This window comes from Mustela lutreola, chromosome 4 (genome assembly GCF_030435805.1).
Source record: "Mustela lutreola isolate mMusLut2 chromosome 4, mMusLut2.pri, whole genome shotgun sequence".
In the NCBI taxonomy this organism is placed as follows: Eukaryota; Metazoa; Chordata; class Mammalia; order Carnivora; family Mustelidae; genus Mustela; species Mustela lutreola.
Genome location: NC_081293.1, coordinates 197,187,305 through 197,202,139, shown reverse-complemented (window position 1 = coordinate 197,202,139; position 14,835 = coordinate 197,187,305). Strand labels below are relative to the sequence as shown.

The 14,835-nt window shown below is 46.3% G+C and overlaps 1 protein-coding gene across 1 annotated transcript in view; it reads left to right on the top strand.

The window, feature by feature from the left end:
* The window catches only part of RHEB (Ras homolog, mTORC1 binding), a 41,858-nt gene that overhangs the window by 10,851 nt on the left and 16,172 nt on the right, over window positions 1–14,835 (top strand). The window contains exon 2 of the mRNA XM_059172298.1: window positions 10,811–10,882. Within this exon, the coding sequence (XP_059028281.1) occupies window positions 10,811–10,882 (72 nt within the window). The remainder of the gene's footprint in view (window positions 1–10,810; window positions 10,883–14,835) is intronic.

The following is a 14,835-nucleotide window of genomic DNA, read 5'->3' as shown; positions in this document are numbered from 1 at the left end:
AGCTGAGCCACGATCTGAATTTCAGCCCTAGTCCAGAGCCAGCACTCTCTTTGGGCTGCTACCCAGATGATTGGGCTAAATGCTTCGAGAGAAATCCTCCAGGGGAGAAATCCTGCACAGGGGTGGAGAAAGGTCCCTAAAGAACTGTCATGAGAGCTGGAGTTAGCCAGGCAGAGGTGCGGGATCAGTGGGGTAGGAAGGACAGAGCCTTACCGCCCAAAGGAGCAGCATATGCCAAGGATGAGTGGATTTCGGCTCAGTGTGGCTGGACCTAGGAATGGTGACCGAGGCTCGAGGAATAGGATGTGACTGGGCAGGGTGGGGTTATCCGTGTGCCCGCTGCCTACCAAGAACAGCCTAGAGGGCCTTATTGTGCAAGTTTTAGACTTTGCCCTAGAAATGGAGGAAAGTCACTGATGGGTTTTAAGCAACAGATAAGATGATCGTCTACACCAGGATGGACAAACTTCTGTACAGAAATTGTAAATTATGTATTATATACTGTACTGTTGGCAGTAAAGTGATCTAGAGAAAAGAAAACGTCACTGGGAAGAGCACAAGGAAGAGGAAATACATGTATAGTGCTGCAGTGTCATTTATCGGAAAACCTGCATATCCGTGGACCTGCACAGTTCGCACCCATGTTGTTCTGGAGTCCATCTGCTGCCGCCTCCCCTCGGAGCAAGCAAGCGCTGTAGACAGTACATCAGTGAGTGTGGCCGTGTGCCGTGCAACCGTATTTACAGACACTGACATTTGAGTTTCATCCAATTTGTACATCATGAAATATTACTGATTTTTTTTTCAGCCAGTTGAAAATGTAAAAACCACTTGTAGATCCTGGGTTGTAGTTTGCTGATCTTCCTGGTGTGTATCCTCAAGAAGACCCGACCCTCTGGCAGCTCTGGGAGGGGGGTGGAGCAGTCAGGGAACGGAAGTGCCAGGACCAGCCGCGTTCATGGGCCAAGGTGTCAGACACAGGTGCAGTATGGGCAGGACGCTGAGGCAGAGCTGAGAAGTGACAAGGGGGGAGTCGCCAAGACGAGATGTTAAGGAAAACTTACAGGTGGTTTGCATGAGGCCCTGAGTGAACAACTGTGCCCTGGGCTAAAGGGAGAAGGGGTACACTGGGATTTGGGGGGGACCACATTCGTTTGTGTACCTGCTAGATCTACCCACTCACCTTGCTTTCTGGCTGTAGAGGGCCTAGCAGCGACCCACACAGTTCCCATGGTCCTAGAGTAGGTGGCTGTGCCTGCATTTTGGCTGCCGGAGGGTGTGCTGCCCCTGGGTGGTCGTGTCACCTGTGGCTGTGCCCAGACACACCTTCCTGCTGCGGCGTTGTCTCCCTGCTGCCTTGGAAACAGGAGGTCGCAAGACCCGTGGGACCCTGCGCACTGACCCTGCTCGCTCCGCCAGGCAGGGGTGCTAAGGACTCGTGTCTGTCTCCAAGGACGTTCCTTGCTTTGGGGAGACAGGGAATCGGGCTTCATCTCTAGACTACTTCTTTCCTATTTTTCTGGGTTTTTTCTTAAGTAGGCTTCACACCCATTGTGGAGCCCAAGGCAGGGCTTGAACTCATGATCCTGAGGTCAAGACCTGAGCCTAGATCAAGAGTCAGACTCTTGGGGTACCTGGGTGGCTCAGTCAGTTACGCCTCTGCCTTCGGCTCAGGTCGTGATCTCAGGGTTCTGGGATTGAGCCCCGTATCGGGCTCTCTGCTCGGCGGAGAGCCTGCTTCCTCCTCTCTCTGCTTGCCTCTGCCTACTTGTGATCTCTGTCTGTCAAATAAATAAATAAAATCTTTTAAAAAAGAGAGAGAGAGACTCTTAACTGACTAAGCCACCCAGGTACCTCTAGACTTTTTTTTTCTTTCTTTTTTTTAAAAATATTTTATTTATTTATTTGACAGACAGAGATCACAAGTAGGCAGAGAGGCAGGCAGAAAGAGGAAGGGAAGCAGGTTCTCTGCTGAGCAGAGAGCCCGATGCAGGGCTCGATCCCAGGACCCTGGGATCATGACCTGAGCCGAAGGCAGAGGCTTAACCCACTGAGCCACCCAGGCGTCCCTAGACTTTTTCATTGTACATAATTGCTACCAAAATATGTGAAGTGTGTTTTTATAAAAGATATTGTTTTCTTAATCCAGCCATGTTTCTGGATGACTATTATCCTAAAATATTGGACTACACACAAAATGGACATAGCTTCCATTTCTTAAACTGTGGAAGTCTTTTTGGTAGGCAGCGAAGTCTATACAAGTAGGATGTTCCCTGTACCCTTAAATGGCGTAGAGTGGCACTGTCCATCAGAAATACAATGCAAGGCATCTAGGGAATTTAAAATTTTCCAATAACCACATAAAGCAATAAGAAGGAATAGTTGAAATAATTTAAGTATATGTTTAATTTAGCCCAGTAAGTCCAAAATATGTTGAATATTTTTTATATTGTCACTTTTTTTAATGCAAAGCTTTGATATCTTACATGTTCTGCATTATGTATGATGCATCTCAGGACCAGCCACGTTTCAAGTGTCCACTGCCCACTGGCTCCCCACCGTGGGACAGCACGGAAGTAGGGAGAAGGGAATTGGTGGTCATAAGTGGGTCATTGTAGAGTCTTAAAGAACTTTTGAAGAAATAATTTTTATAAGTAACCATTTGTGCTGATAACTATCTCTTTTCATTTTCCTGATTTCTTATTACTCATTTTGATGAGTCTTAAACTATGTGCTTTTTAATAAATTAAAGATTGTGTTGTAATTTGAGAATTTATCTCATTAGCTTTTTCCCTAACCCTTTTCCTCCCTGGACCTGGGGCTTCTCTCCACTTTTGGCCACATGTGTAGCAAAATTCTTTCTTCATTGTTGCTGAACACTGAATTTCCTGCAGTTTATCATGTCTGTCCCTGCCTTCCGGCTCGGCTGTGTCTTTGAATCATCCCAGGGAAGTGGATCTCCTGTTTTAAAACTCTTCAGGGAGATAGTTTCATAGCCTTTCTTGGCAGAATTTTGTTTTTCTTTTAGTTTAATAACTCTGACAGTTAATAAAATTCTTCCATTTATGTAACTCAAATCTTTATGTTTTATTATAAACTTACCTCTTGTATTCTCCGTGGCGTACGTTTGGTAGATCATGCTTGGCAGTAGTGGGCACCCGGGAAGTATTTGAATGAGGAATAACTATGAACCAGCTTTGCTCGGTCATTCTGTCTTATGTTTGTTGTAATAATAATTACACCTTCATTTTTTTCTCACCTAGCATCTATTTTTAAAAGTCAGGAAGGGGGTGTGAGAAAGAATGAGATGATGTCAGCTCTGGTTAACTCATAGGAACAAATGAGATAATTCATAGGAAAATGTACAAACTCTTAAAACGGTATCTGGCTCGTAGGTCCTGGTGAGCAATTGAATTTTGGATTCTCTGCATCACATGCCTTCATCTGACTCTGATGGAGATGTTGTAGGGATGGGTTCACGTATCAAGATCATGGCTAACACGGAACATACAAGGATTCTTCATGTGCCGCCTTATTAAATTAGAATGGTGAGGTCAATGTATTTTTTACAGGAGGCTTCCTTGGTGACCCTGATGTATATGCCTGTCACCTCACCCCCTCAATAAAGCAACAGCCTGCCGTTAACAGAACCACTCATCTTTCCCTGAAGTGGGTGCGGTTCTTGAGTAAGCATCTAATTGGCATTGCGTTTCGTGTAGAGAACACATTGGTGAACCTTCATACAGTTCATTGTTATTCTAGCCTTTTCTATGACGATCTGTTCAGGTTGCTTTCCCTTTATAACTGCACCTTCTGCTGTTTGCAGACTGGGTTGCTCTGTCAATGTCCTTCCTCTTGGTGGTTCCCAGAGAAAGACCTTCCTGGAATTCACACCATGTCCCTATGACACTCTTGAATCCACAGAATGCCACAGAGATGACAGTGGGCCGGTGCCAGGCCTTACTCCTTCAGAGATCAGCAGCTTCTGCTTTTGTGTTCTATGGAGCTACAAGGAACACGTGGGCGTGCTAGGCGAGGAGGACGTGTGGGCGATGGAAGGCCCAGCCAGCCCAGCTGAGGCTCGCTACCCCCCAGTGCCACCAGGGAGGGAGTAACTGCCAGACCAGCAGAGGGCCCAGCTGAGCCCCGCCTCGGTTGTAGAATTCGAGAACAGAGGACGTGGCTGTCCGTATTAGCCACTGAGTTTTGGGGTGGTTTGTTACATAGCAGTGGATGACGGAGCAGTTGGTAGTTCACTGCTGGCGAGTGGGATATTTTTATACTTCCTGCCTTTTTTTTTTTTTTTTTTTTTAAGTAATCTCTACACCCAGCTTGGGGTTCGAACTCAGAATCCTGAGATCAAGAGTCATACATACTCTCCACCAACCGAGCCAGCCACGTGCCCCTGTCACGTTATTTTGAGGTTTGAGCTGAAGTACTTGTTAGTATCTTTCATTTTCTTAGATTACAGATTAATTTATTAGCTGTAATTATTGAATGCCTTTGTCTCCCAAGCTGATTATTTTAGTCTTAAGAGCAGTTAATAGTATTACTACAAATACGGACATTCAGCAAGAACTTACGATGTACCAGCTTTTCCACGCGTATTTTTTCATTGAAACCTCACAGCAATCTGGAAGGTAGGGACTGGTATTATCTCCAGTTTACAAGCAAGGAAACAGACTCAGGAAAACTGCCTGCGGTGACATAGCTAATCACCATACTGTTCCACTTAGTGAAAAATAGTAAATGTCTTCCTCTTTTTTATACTTTCCTAAATCAACTTTTATTGATGTATAATCTACATATAATAAAGTATGCATTTCAAGTGTAAAGTTACATGAGTTTTGATAGATTTACTCACCAGTGCAACCATGACGCCAGAATACCAAATATTTCTATCACGCCAGAACATTCCCTCGTAGCCCACCCCCACACCCAGGCAAGCATCAATCTGCTTCCTGTCACTGTGGATTGACTTTCCTTGTTGTACAGTTTCATATAGATGGAATTATACAGTGAATACTCTGTTTGGCTGCTTTCAAAAAACGTGATAGTTTTTAGGTTGATCCGGTTGTCACATGCCTAAGTGGTTTCTTTTTAATCGCTGAGTAGTAGTCCCTCGTATGGCTACACCATGGTCTGTTTCTCCTGTCGCCTGTGAATCTTTGTTTCCAGTATTTAACTACTAAGAGCAAAGCTGTGAGAACCTTTTTTTTTTTTTTTAATTTTTTTTTTTTTTTTATTGGACAGAGAGACACACAGCAAGAGAGGGAACACAAGCAGGGGCAGAGGGAGAGGGAGAAGCAGACACCCCGCTGAGCAAGGAGCCCGACACAGGGCTCGATCCCAGACCCCGGGATCATGACCTGAGCCACCCAGGTGCCCCGTGGAAACCATTTCTTACCCTTTGTGGACACGCAGTCATTTGTCTTTGGTAAATACCTCGGACTAGTGTCGCACAAGCCACATGTATGTAAGTGTATAATTTTGTTGGAAACTGCCAAACTGTTTCCCAATAGATCTGTACCATTTTACACTCCCACCAGCAACAGACGAGAGTTCCAGCCTCCCTGATGCTCCGTATCCTCGAACGCTTTAACCTCAGCCATGCTAATGCTATGGTGGTGGTTTTGTTTGAATTGTCCAGTGAGTGACTAGGGAGGGGAGCAACTTTTCCTTTACCTGTTGGTAATTTTTAGAGTTTTGTGAGGTGTCTGTTCGAGTCTTCTTGCCTCTTTTATTGGGTTCCTTTTGAGTTATTTTGAATAGCAGACTCAGAAAGGTGCTCAGTGGTTGCGGGGGGCTGGGGAGTGCCCAGGGGAATGGAGGGGAAGGCCGACAGGTATGGGGTTCCTTTCTGGAGTGATGAAAATGTTTCAAAATTGGTTGTGGTGAGGACGGCACAGCCCTGTCGATATACTAAAAAGTTAATTGTGCTCTTTAAGTGGTTACATTATATAGTATCTGAATTCCATCATCATGAAGTTGTTTAAAATAGAAAGGCAAAACAAGTGTCTTCATCTCCTGGGGTGGCAGCGAAGGGCTCCGCAGATGGCAGGCTGTGACAGGCCTTCATCATCTCACAGCTCTGGGCTCAGAAGCATGAAGTCGAGGTGTGGGCCGGGCCCTGCCCCCTTGCAAGGTGCACGGGAGGGTCTGTTCCAGGCCTCTCTCCTTGGCTTGGATATATTTAAATGTTTCAGAGGCGCCATTCATCAACCGCATGGAATGGAGTAAAGCAATAGAAACCATGAATGTGTTCTCGGCTATTTCAGGGGGAGGATTTAGAGGAGAGCTGGGGAGAAATGGGCTTCAAAACACGAGGAGCCAGAAGAGCATTTGCAGGAATAAGAGGCGGGCACAGCAGGTGATCTCTGAGGTTAGGCAGGGCCTCGGAAGCACAGCTGCGCCCCAGTGCCTGGCTCTTCTTAAAAATTCTTTAAATACTTAGGACGTGAGCTGCTGGCAGGAACTAGAGGCTGTGGGGACATCCTGGAGCCTGGAAGAGAAAAGTGACCTAGGGTGATCTGTTAAATTTGAATTTTGTTTCCTGAGGACAGCGCTTCTTAAGTTTTAGGGTGCAGTGGAAAGGGGAGGTGCGGGAGTAGAGCTTGTTAATACTCCCAGAGGGTTTGGTTGGGACCCGAGGATTTGCATTTGTAGTAGGTCACCCTGGGATGCTGCTGGTGGAACCACATTTTCACTGCTCCTCTCTGGAGAGGCTTCCTAAAGCCTTGGGACGGCGGGGGTGAGGGGTGGGGGGGCCTGGAAAGACCAGAGATTGAGAATAGCTGTTAACCGACAGGACTGGAGGGTTTGTCTGTGGCAGAGCTCAACAGGCTCACCAAAGGCAAATGATTAGATTGAGATCAGAGGATGTTTTCAAGGAGCCCAGAGAAAGGAAATTGGAGGATAGACCAGATAGTAGTGAACAGTGATTTATCTCGGGGCAAGGAAGTGAAAGGTGGTGGAGATTGGAGAGTCAGGATATGATCGTTGAGAGTCGTGTATTTCTGACCTTTGTGACTGCCGCCTTATAACTTGATTATTCGAAGTCCGGTCTGGTGTTCTTTCTTTAAGAACAGTGTTGCTGTCTGGGCGGCTCAGTGAAGCGGCTGCCTTCAACTCAGGTCATGGTCTCCGGGCCCTGGGATCGAGCCCCACATCGGGCTCTCTGCTCAGCAGGGAGTCTACTTCTCCCTCTGTATGCGCGCTTCTCCCCGCCCCCAAATAAATAAAATCTTTATTTAAAAAAATAAAAACCGTGCTGATCATGGCTCAGTATATTAATTTCATGACCTGGTGGATTACAGCCCCTGGTTTGACAGTGTTGCTTCCAGAGATGTCCTGGACAGGAGTCAGAAAGTAAGGGTGCTGGGAGAATGTGCCGTCCTGCTTGGGATTGGTGCGAGGGAGGTTGCGAACGACGGGGAGTCTTCTGGGAGGGGCAACCGGCCGGTGTTTCATGGTATGTGCACGAGCTGGCATGGAGGGAATTATCGGTGGCAATTCCGGTGACGCTTTGAAGCTAAACCATCTTATATATGTGGACGGCAGGGTCCCGTAAGGTGATGTGGAGAATTTGAGGTGAAAAGGAACGCAGTCCTCGGAATGGATTGTGTCCCAGATACATCACACTGTTCCCAGTGGACCCTTGCGCCAAATGATTTGACAGATTAGTTGGTAGATTGAAACCTACTCCTCCCCATTATGTCCCAGTGAACAAGGAACGTGTCAGCTGTTCCATAGAGTGCTGGTTGGGGGAGGGGAGGGAGAGGTAATACATGAAAATAGTGTCGGTTTTTAGAAGAATAATCATGGGGCACCTGGGTGGCTCAGTGGGTTAAGCCTCTGCCTTCTCGGGTCATGATCTCAGGGTCCTGGGATCGAGCCCCACATCGGGCTCTCTGCTCAGCAGGGAGCCTGCTTCCTCCTCTCTCTCTCTCTCTCTCTCTCTCTCTCTCTGTATGCTGCTCTGCCTACTTGTGACCTCTGTCAAATAAATAAGTAAAATCTTCAAAGAAAATAATCATGACAACTAGTTTAGAATTAATCTGAAAGCTCTTAAAATGTTGTCTGTACAGTGCCTGTTTTGCAGCAGTCACGAGTGTGAGCGGTTCGGTCAACAGCCTTGCAGGTGTGTCTTGCGAAGTGAAAATACCAGGTGAACAAACTTACTGGCCATATTATCCTTGGCAAGAAATACGTAAATGCTCTGTTTACCTGGTAGATGTTTAGAAGAAACTTACTAAAAATGATCTGTAGGATTTTTTTAAAGTTAAGGTGGTTTTTAGTCTGGCGGAAGAATATTTGTGGGCTGCTGGGATATATTGTTTCCATGCCTTTTTGGTAATGTTAGCCTAAAAGGAGTGATCCGTGCCTCTCTCTGCAGTGATAACAGGCATCGGGTAAGTGCTGCCTTTCGGTTTGTTTCAGATCACTCCTGTATTGTCTTCAGCATTTCTTCAGAGAGTTGATCTGGAATTTGAAATCCCCTCAGGTTATACTAATTTATGAGCCTACTGAGAGAGAGGATGAAACACCTTCAGGAAATAACTAGTCTTCCAGAATCTGAATCTGATGAATGCAAAGGCCACAGTAAACGTGTGAGATTATCATGGGGGAGGGGCTTGTTAACTGTGATCAAGTACAGAACATCCTTGGCACCTCGTCATCGGTACATCGGTGCACTCGTCACTAACGCGAGCAGGGCACTAACAGTGGCCCTCGCAGCTGCAGGTGAACGGCACAAAAGCCTGACCTAAGAGCCAAGCTGCTGCTTTAGAGGACGATGGTATCCCCAAAAGCCAGAAATGGTTGGAACCAGGACTGGGAACATGAGGAACAGTGGGATTTGTGGACTAAGAGTAATAGGAAGACTTCAGCGCTGGTTGTTTAATAGTTCTGCTTTTTAATGGAAACAGCCAAATGCCCCGCTGTGTCCTGTCAGCAAATGTACTCTTCCTGTCCCTTCTTAATTTAAATAATTAATGATCTCCCCTTAGGGGAGAGACCCAGGGGAGGCCCAGGCTTCTCCGCAGTCCTGCCTCCCCTAATGGATGGTCCCTTTCTCCTAGGACCAAGCTGATTGAGAAAGCCAGTTTTCTCCCTAAAGACGGGGCTTTTTTTTTTTTTAAAGATTTTATTTATTTATTTGACAGACAGAGGTCACGAGTAGGCAGAGAGGCAGGCAAAGAGCAAGAGGAGAAAGCAGGCTCCCTGCTTAAACCGGCTTATTAATTCATTAATTTCTACGTGTGCGGGGCCTGCCTTCGTCGTGAAAACGTGCCACCTGCCAGCTGCCCTCTCGCGGGCCAGAGGAAGGCAGCCGCAGCCTAAACCCCGGGGCAGAAGGTTCCTGGTACAAACCTCACTCCCTGAGGATCTTTTGGGGTGGTGGTGTTGTCGTTGTTGTTTTTAAAGATTTTATTTATTTAACAGACACAGTGAGAGAGGGAACACAAGCAGGAGGAGAGGGAGAAGGAGAAACAGGCTTCCCGCTGAGTAAGCCCGACGGAGGGCTCGATCCCAGGACCCTGGGACCATGACCTGAGCCGAAGGCAGATGCTTAATGACTGAGCCACGCAGGTGCCCCCTATCCTGAAGATCTTGGGAGGTGGCAGTTCAGTGAGACACAGCAAGCGTGTGGAGCTTGTGTTTAAAATTCACTGTGCTCTGAGGGGCCGCCCGACCGGCTCAGTCAGAAGAGCGAGCGACTCTTGATCTTGGGGAGTAGATTCAAGCCCCACTCTGGTGTAGAAATTACTTAGAGATAAAATGGTGAGGCACCTTGGGTGGTGCAGTTAAGCGTCAGCTCAGGTCACGATCTCAAAGCCATGAGATCGAGCCCCGTGTCGGGGTCCACGCTCAGCTGGGAGTCTGCTTGAGACTCTCTCTCCCTGTCTCTGCCCTTACCCTCCACCCCCCGCCCCGTGCTCGCTCACGCATGCGCACACGCCCTCGCTCTCTCAGATAAATAAATCTTTTAAAAACATAACACCTTTGAAAATTGTGCTCTGAGAATGCATAAGAAAAGAAAGGGACCGGGGTGAGATATGGGAGGACCACTTCCGTCATTTCTCAGACTGTTCTTGTGCTGTCTGTATGGAGTGCCCTAGTCCCTACCAACCCTGAGTAGGAAAATCAGGTAACAAAGAGGTGAGAACTTAGGGCTCCAGCTCTTGGTTTCTTAGCACATGGGCTCAATGATGAGCAGTGATTTTGTGAAGTCCACAACATTTCTTAATTGTCTTCTTTGTGCCAGACATCATGAGGCCTTTGATACTGAATTTTGAGACAGGATCTCTGCCTTCAAGGAGTTTTTTAAGTGAAGACTGCTGTTCCATATTCTCAGGTTCCCCCTTAAAAAGCTGTACCTGGTTACATTTCTAACAGCCATATATGAAAGAGCCCAAAGAAAACCCGTTTTACTATTTTCTGTATTAGAATTGATATCCACATTTCAGGGATGCCAGAGCAAATTAGCTTCACTTAGCCCTAATTTGGATTGTGTTTCCTTTTAACAGAATATACGATGCGCTTATTGGTCAGTAATATTTGTCAGTGGGACAAAAGCATTTAATTCGTAGTAGCTTAATTTCTTAAATTCCTCTCATATAAAGCAAATTCATGAAATTTATTTCCTTTTTGAAATTGCCCAGAAGTTAATTAAAGGAGTGTGTTCCGATCGAGTACTCTCCGTCTCCTCATCTTGTTAGAGGTGGGGGGGGGTTGGTAAAATAGTAGCATTAAATTTTTTGTTCCGTTTTTATGCCGATACATACTGAGCTTTTGCTCTCTCTTACAGGGAAATCCTCATTGACGATTCAGTTTGTTGAAGGCCAATTTGTTGACTCCTACGACCCAACCATAGAAAACAGTAAGTATTGTTTTGAAGGGTTTATAAACTGAGAAGCCCGCATTCTTCACACAAACAGCCATTGTGTTCCTGGAGGCTTCTATGGCAGGGCTTACTGGGGTAAACCTTACAGATCTCCAACTGGGGTCCAAAAAAGCTTCCAAAAGTTTGATCCACTTCACACTAAATGGGTTTTTATTCACTGTCCGGATCCCGCCATCTAGAAATTGTTATTCCGCTCCGTAGGAATCCAGTCCTACAGTGAACTTCGTATCCCAGACTCCTGCTTCAGGAAAACAAGAATAGAGAGCACAATCTTTTTTTCTCCCCTCCTTCTCAACAGTAGCTCTTTTTAAGGATTCCAAGCTTGAAAAGAAAGGATGAAAAAACTCCAGATCCTTTGTACCTTACCCTTAGGGAATCGTGAGCCCTTCCCCCATCCCGCACCCCTAACCCCTTCTAGCCCTGACGACTTGAAAGAAGGCTGTGGAGAAGTGAGCTCTTCTGGGATGGAGAGAGCAGTTGGGGCATGAAACAGAGATGGCTCCAAAGTCTGTTGACATTTCAGGCCCTACGCAGAAGAAAAGCACCAGAGAACAGGACCAGCCACAGCCTTTACCTTGTCCACTTCCAATCCGTGGTTCTGAAATCTTGCCAAAGGATCCTAGGACTGTGAGAGTCTTGATTCTAGGATCATTAAGCATTTCATCCAAGAACCTGGTTTGTTGGAAGCTGGTCTTATTTCAGGTGATCATAAAACCCTAAATAGACCCAAGAACCAGTCGTCTCAGATTCTTGATGCCTGGACTTAACCCAGGATTTGTCACCAGGAAGATGACACATTTGAACACAGGATTCTTCCAAATCTGATGCACGAATTAGACACGAAGCAGCTTAACAGTAGGTTTCATAAACTTCAACAGCTAGATTTGTGGACCTCACCTGCCCAGAGCTTGCAAGAGAGACTTCAAAAGAGGCTCACAACAGGGTGTGGAGCAACTACGGCCTGTAGGCCAGAAAAACACACTGCCTTTCTGCGCAGCGCACGCGCAAAGAATGGTTTTTATTTATTTATTTTTTTTTTTGAATAATTGAAAAAGTCAAAAGAAGGATATCTGTAACCTGTGAAAGTTACATGAAGTTCACATTTCTGCGCCCGTAAGTAAAGCCTTATTGGAACACAGCCGCGAGTTCATTCACCGTGTCTGTGGCTCCTTCCGCTCTGCAATAGCAGAGTTGTTGAGTACTTGCGACACAGGCTTTTTGACCTTTACGGGAAGCCTTTGCCCTCCTCTGACTTGAGAATTGCAGCTCTCCGGCCATGTCCCGGTACGCTGGTGGCAAGGAAGGACGCACAGCAGTTGCTGACCCGACTCTGGGGAGACCAGGGTTTGAAAGTGAGCTCTGCCGGAATCTGGAGAGGAGGAGTCCCGGCGCCATACAATCCTGTGTTGATTCGCTGAGGACCGTCCCCTGGAGAAGAGTACGTGTGCCGGCGGAGGCGCGGGCTGATTTGAGCACTGCGTGAACCAGTTTGGTTACCTCCGTTGCAATAGAACACAAGAAAATTGCAGTCATGGCCTTAAGTAACTATTTGGAATTGCGTCCCCTAAAAGGGGTAAGGCTCGTTTGGTTCTTGGGTTCAGACAATAATAGAATGCAGCTTTCTTGGTAAGCCCTGCTCACACACGTGGTTATTGTAATTGTGTGTCCTTGTGCTACTTTGGGTCGAGGTGTTGAGGTGGAGGGAGAGTCGTGGTGCTGTGTAGAGATTTCCTTTGTATGTAACTAATCGGTCCAGTGAGCATCCGGCTTGCTCAACTTTGATATTATCTTAGAAATTGAATGAGGTGACCCTACTTGGAAGGCCGTCAACACCATCTTTTTTTTTTTTTTTTTTTTTTTTTTTTAATTTTATTTATTTAACAGAGATCACAAGTAGGCAGAGAGGCAGACAGAGGGTGGGGGAAGCAGGCTCCTTGCTGAGCAGAGAGCCCGATGTGGGGCTCCATCCCAGGACCCTGGGATCATGACCTGAGCCAAAGGCAGAGGCTTAACCCACTGAGCCACGCAGTTGCCCCTGTCAACGTCATCTTTAATTGTGTGTTTAATGCTTTCTACACAATACTTGGTGTTCAGTAACAAAGACATTTTCAGCTCAGAAATGGATTAAGAATATTAAATTCTTCAGGCAGGAGCAAAAATGAATATCAGAATGTATGAATCGCTTAAAAGCTCATGAGGCATATGCAGGCCCGTTTCTGTTTACCGTGCTTCTGACCATTTAACCCAGGCAGAAACCCTCCGCTCTCTCCTCCGCGGTTGGGTCAAAAACACTGTTCAGCGATTACAGAGAATGAGAAATGGAACGGTTCTCGTAAGCCTGTTGCTAACAAATGACTGGACGGTTTTAAGGTTTTAAAAAGCTCCATGCACTGTAAATCTGGAAATAATCCGGTCATTATTTTACACTTAACGTTATAACTTAGAATAAATGGTTCATAGCGGACATGGAGTGGGGACACAGCTCTGAACGCATCACCACGAAAACAAAACTTCTGGAACTGTGTCATCTTTGAGAATGGGATACAAGAGAATAACATCTGTAAAACCACGAATTTTCTAATTTGGGGAAATTTTTATACCAAAAATACAGTGTATGCCAGTGCGACATTCTGTGTCATTAATCTGACAACTCAATACAAACCAAATTGCTGTGGTGAAATTTAGTAGCAGTAGTTTATAAATTAAGGACAAATAGCAATTTACAGCTTCTGCCATCTCAAAGGTGGTACTGTTGATGCACTAATAAGCCTTCTCAGAAAATTGGAAAATTCTAATTAGGAGCTTTGCGGCATTATCAAGCATTGCATGGTGGGTGGGCTTCTCGGTAGGATATGAATTAGGAGTCCGGATACACTTCAGTGACACAAATCTCACTTTATGAATTCCAGATTCTAGAAATCTATTACCTTGCTTATTTTTAGCAGGCTTTACCAGTAAGTAGCTATTAGGCTGCTTAGGGCAATTTCAGGATTTTTGTTTGGAAATTGGATTAATTTCTCTAGTGATTGAGAAAGGGAGGAGGAGGGTGAGCGGGTCCAGGAAAATGAAGCGAGGAGAGAGCCGGCTTCCCGCTGCGGCGAGAGCCTGGACTTGGAGCGCACAGAAGAATTGGTTCCTGGTTTATGGAACTGACAGATCTCTTATTACACGTCCCTTTCTTTCTATAGTAATAAGAAGAGGCAGTTTTCCATGACAGATGGAAGGACCTCGATTTCATTTTACTGCTGTGCGTTGGAGGATTTACATCCTTTTTATGGGCAAGAATATACTAAAACATTGATTAACAATTTTATTTCTTATATCCTTTGTACAATTACATGCCCTCCCTGTTTTACGCTGCGCTCATGGCCAGTATTTCTCACATCTCCTTGGCTGAATCTTCATCTTCCGGACCTGGCAGCGCAGGGCGCCCGTGGGCTCTGGCGTCAGGCTCGGGCTTTCTCTGCGCTTGGCCATCAGCGATCTGCCCGGCTCTCCAGCACCCCCTGCCCAAACTCTTCTTTATTTCGCTGCCCTCACTTCCTCTTCGGTTCAGGCTTCTTCGTGCCTGTCCTCCCTCATCCCCAGTGCTCCTCCCACAGGCTTTCCTGACTTGGTAAATACCAATTCAGGCATCTCCTTGCTCAGGCCGAAAACCTCGGAGTTGTCCCGCCTCTCCCGTTTTCACACCCTGCTTCCAGCCAGTCACAGATCCTTCTGGGCTCTACCTTTGAACTACACCCAGAATTCCACCCTGGCTTTCCTCTCCTCTCCTCTCTGCCCCGCCGATCCAGACCGATCCAGACCACCATGGTCATCTCCAGATCCCGAGTCTATACGGGCGCTGTATTACGGGTTCCCGCCAGTGGCCTTGCGCACTCTTGCCTGTTTCCATCATCCGCAGCAGGGCTGGAGCGATAGCTTTAAAA